At 39.4% G+C, this 3,484-nt stretch overlaps 1 protein-coding gene across 2 annotated transcripts in view; it reads left to right on the top strand.

Moving 5' to 3' along the window:
- Window positions 1-3,484, top strand: part of LOC121888093 (guanine nucleotide-binding protein G(olf) subunit alpha-like) — a 25,866-nt gene continuing 22,382 nt past the window's right edge. Inside the window, exons 1-2 of one of the 2 annotated variants that reach the window (XM_042399411.1) lie at window positions 1-196; window positions 3,403-3,484. The exon at window positions 3,403-3,484 is cut by the window's right edge and continues 59 nt beyond it. In XM_042399411.1, the coding sequence (XP_042255345.1) occupies window positions 3,408-3,484 (77 nt within the window). In that variant the 5' untranslated portion in view covers window positions 1-196; window positions 3,403-3,407. Of the gene's footprint in view, window positions 197-1,706; window positions 1,881-3,402 lie in introns of those variants that run through there. The other variant, XM_042399410.1, reaches the window with a different exon arrangement.

The following is a 3,484-nucleotide window of genomic DNA, read 5'->3' as shown; positions in this document are numbered from 1 at the left end:
GCTGGACTGACACTCGAGAACCAGCAGGAAGACTGGTTCTGTCTCACTGAAGCAGGACCTGAGGCTGGAGTGAGTACTGCCGGACAGACTGGGATGCTGATTGGTTAACGAGCTGCTGATTGGTTGATGGGCTGCTGTTGGACTTTGATGGACAGACTGAACTGCTGAGACTTGACGGCTCAGTGACTGCCGACAGGTAGGTGACGTCCTCGGTCTCACCAACACTCCAGTGCAAGTGATTTCACATAAACATTCATATAAATTTAATCTCAATTTTGTTTCATTTGTTGATTTTTAAAAGTTTTATAGTGATTCACAGAGAGGCGGTCTAACGAGGCAGTCCGTTACGATTTCTCTTTTCTGTTCAATGTGTAAAACATCAACATTGTATAAATAAAATTATGACAATATACAAAAAAATTATTGAACTCACAGAAGTGAGGAGCAGCATGAAGAGCAAAACAAACAGCAGTGAAGGGAAGCTTTTTATATTCAATAGAAGCAAAAATACTCAGCAGCAAATAAACAGATTAATAATTAACATTTGTCAGAAATTTTATATGTTTCAAAAACTTGTTTGGATCTTAGTTGCTTTTTTATTTTGCAGGGTAATTAAAGAGTTGTAATAGAGCTCAATATCAATTAGAAATATCAAGTCAAGTCAACTTTATTTATACAGCACTTAACACAACACAGTGGATCCAAAGTGCTTCACAGCACACAGAGAGGAAGACAAAACAACTAATAATAAAACTAGTGAAGGCAGATGATCACACAGACCTACAGAGACTTCAGGAGGAATATCTGAGCTGTTAGTCACAGTTAAAAGCTAATGAGCAGAAGTATGTTTTGAAATGAAGCTTGAAAATCTGAGTAGTGGGGGAGAATCGGATGGTGGGAGGAAGAGGCAGTGATGAAGAAAGTCCCCACAACACTCAGTCCTGGATCTCAGGACTGACAGAAGTCTTTGGTCAGACGATGTCGGTTCTCTGACAGTGTGATATGGAGACAGAAACCGTTAAACACCTTGTAACGAACATCAGGATTTTAGGAGCAATTCTGTAGCTAACAGGCAGCCGGTGTAGGGAGACTCTTTTTTGACCTTGTCGAAACTCTTGCTGCTGCATTTTGAACGAGTTGGAGACGTGATAAACAAGACTGAGTGAAACCAAAATGTAAAGAGTTGCAATAATCAAGGCAGGAAGATATGAAGGCGTAGATGACCTTCTCCAGGTCAGAGGTCCAGAGAATTGATCCGAGTCTGGAGATGATACGGAGCTGCATGAAACTTAATTTTACAACCTGATTGATTTGTTTGTCAAACAGATGGAGCCAAGATGAGGAGAAATAATGTTGGTCCGAATAAAATAACCTCAGTTTTATTCTCATTAAGCTGGAGAAAGTTTCCAGGACTTGATGTCTAGAAGACAGTTCTAGTTGATCTACCGTGTCAAAGGTGCAGTCCGGTCTCAGAGTACAAGGACGGAGCAGTAACCTGAGTCAGCAGCCAGCAGGAGGTCCTTAGTTATTCGCAGTAATGCAGATTCTGGACTGTGAAGAACTCTGAGACCAGATTGGAATTTTTCAAAAATGCAGTTTTGAGCCAGAAGGGACGACAGTTAATTAAAAACAACTTTTTCAAGGATTTTAGAAAGAAAGGGGAGTTTGGAGATTGGTCTGTAATTGCTGAGGACTGACGGGTCTAGATTGAGGTTTTTTAAAGGTGGTTGGACTACTGCATGTTTGAAAGGTTGGGGAACACGGCTGGTTTCCAGGAAGCTGCTGATCATTGAAAGAACGATGATGCCAACAACTTCTTTGAAGAGTTTAGTTGGAATAATGTCGAGAGAACAGATGGACGTTTTCATAGAAGAAATATGGTAAAGTTAGTTTTGTTTCATTTTATGTGTGTGGAATTTGCCAGAAATTATAAACAGCTGGATTAGAAAGTAAATGTTTTTGTCCACTGAGCAACCATAAAGGCAGTGAAATCCAAAATATTTTGTAATACAAACATACTGTGGAAAAATGAGTGAAAATTAGTTTCTTTGTTTAGTTTTCATATTTACACAGTATTAAAATTGAAATGATGTCATTGAGTTTTCAATAATCAGACTTAGAGGAGGCGATAGATCGTTCTGATCAACAGGTTTGTTAAAGAAGCATTAAAGCAGCTGATGATAATGTTGCCTCTTTACTTTCTCTTCGGTCAGGTGAGCAGCTTCAGGTGTGAGCAGTGATGTAATGACAGGTGTGACATCACAGGTTGTGTAATGATGCTAGTGAAGCTAACACAGTTAGCCCTGATTCTTTATTATTCCTTTAAATGTGTTTTTGTTCCCTGACGAAATATCTTCATCAGGCTGCGATCACATGAACCCGATCTAAACCTGGTCTGGACCTAAACTAAACTGATCTAAACCTGGTCTGGACCTAAACTAAACTGATCTAAACCTGGTCTGGACCTAAACTAAACTGATCTAAACCAGGTCTGGACCTAAACTAAACCTGATCTAAACCAGGTCTGAACCTAAACTAAACTGATCTAAACCAGGTCTGAACCTAAACTAAACTGATCTAAACCAGGTCTGAACCTAAACTAAACCTGATCTAAACCAGGTCTGAACCTAAACTAAACTGATCTAAACCAGGTCTGAACCTAAACTAAACTGATCTAAACCAGGTCTGAACCTAAACTAAACCTGACCTAAACCAGGTTTAAACCTGAGGTCTGAACTAGAAGCAGGTTCAACATATCCAGGATCTTCTGGTTATCTGGCTTCACTGAGCCTCACATTGTCAGTCCAGAACCAGAACTATGAAGCTGTTACCAACCAGCTCAGTAACTCTGGTTTAACAGCTACAAGCGCGTTCATGTGAAAGAGGCGGGTCGTTAATAACGAGCGACGTCATCAGAACCATGAATGAAGTTCTTCATATGAGATGAAACAGTGAAACCAAGAACCTGCAGATTCAACCAAATGAAATGTAAACGAGCCTGTAATCATACAACAAACACTAGAAATCATAAATAAATCAAATACATGTAGGAATTATTCTATATGACTGAAGTATAGAGGGAGTATTTTTACTGTTTAGAAACCATCTGAATATGTCACATAACAAACTTAAAGTAACGTCAGACTGTTTCTGCTGCTGAAGCAAAGAGTGTAAAAGTATTTAATGACTGATGATTTATAATCATGGAGCCAATTAACAGTGAGGATTATTGATCTCTGGTGTTTATCTGCAGTTGTCTGATGTTATTCTGACTGCAGCCATGAATCAGAGAGTAAACTCTAATCAGAACCAAAAGAAAACCTTAAACCTAAACTGAATCTACTGGTTTCTGTGGTTGACTTACTGGTTGTCAGAGATAATTACTGGTTTGTTGGGTTCCAGTTGAGATGGGCTGTCTGGGAGGGAAGACGGAGGAAGAACGACTGGATGAAAAAGCGAAGAGAGAAGCAAACAAGAAGATCGA

Source organism: Thunnus maccoyii, chromosome 21, assembly GCF_910596095.1.
Source record: "Thunnus maccoyii chromosome 21, fThuMac1.1, whole genome shotgun sequence".
Taxonomy (NCBI): domain Eukaryota; kingdom Metazoa; phylum Chordata; class Actinopteri; order Scombriformes; family Scombridae; genus Thunnus; species Thunnus maccoyii.
Note: the sequence above shows the minus strand (reverse complement) of the source record. Positions and strands in the feature narration are given on the sequence as shown.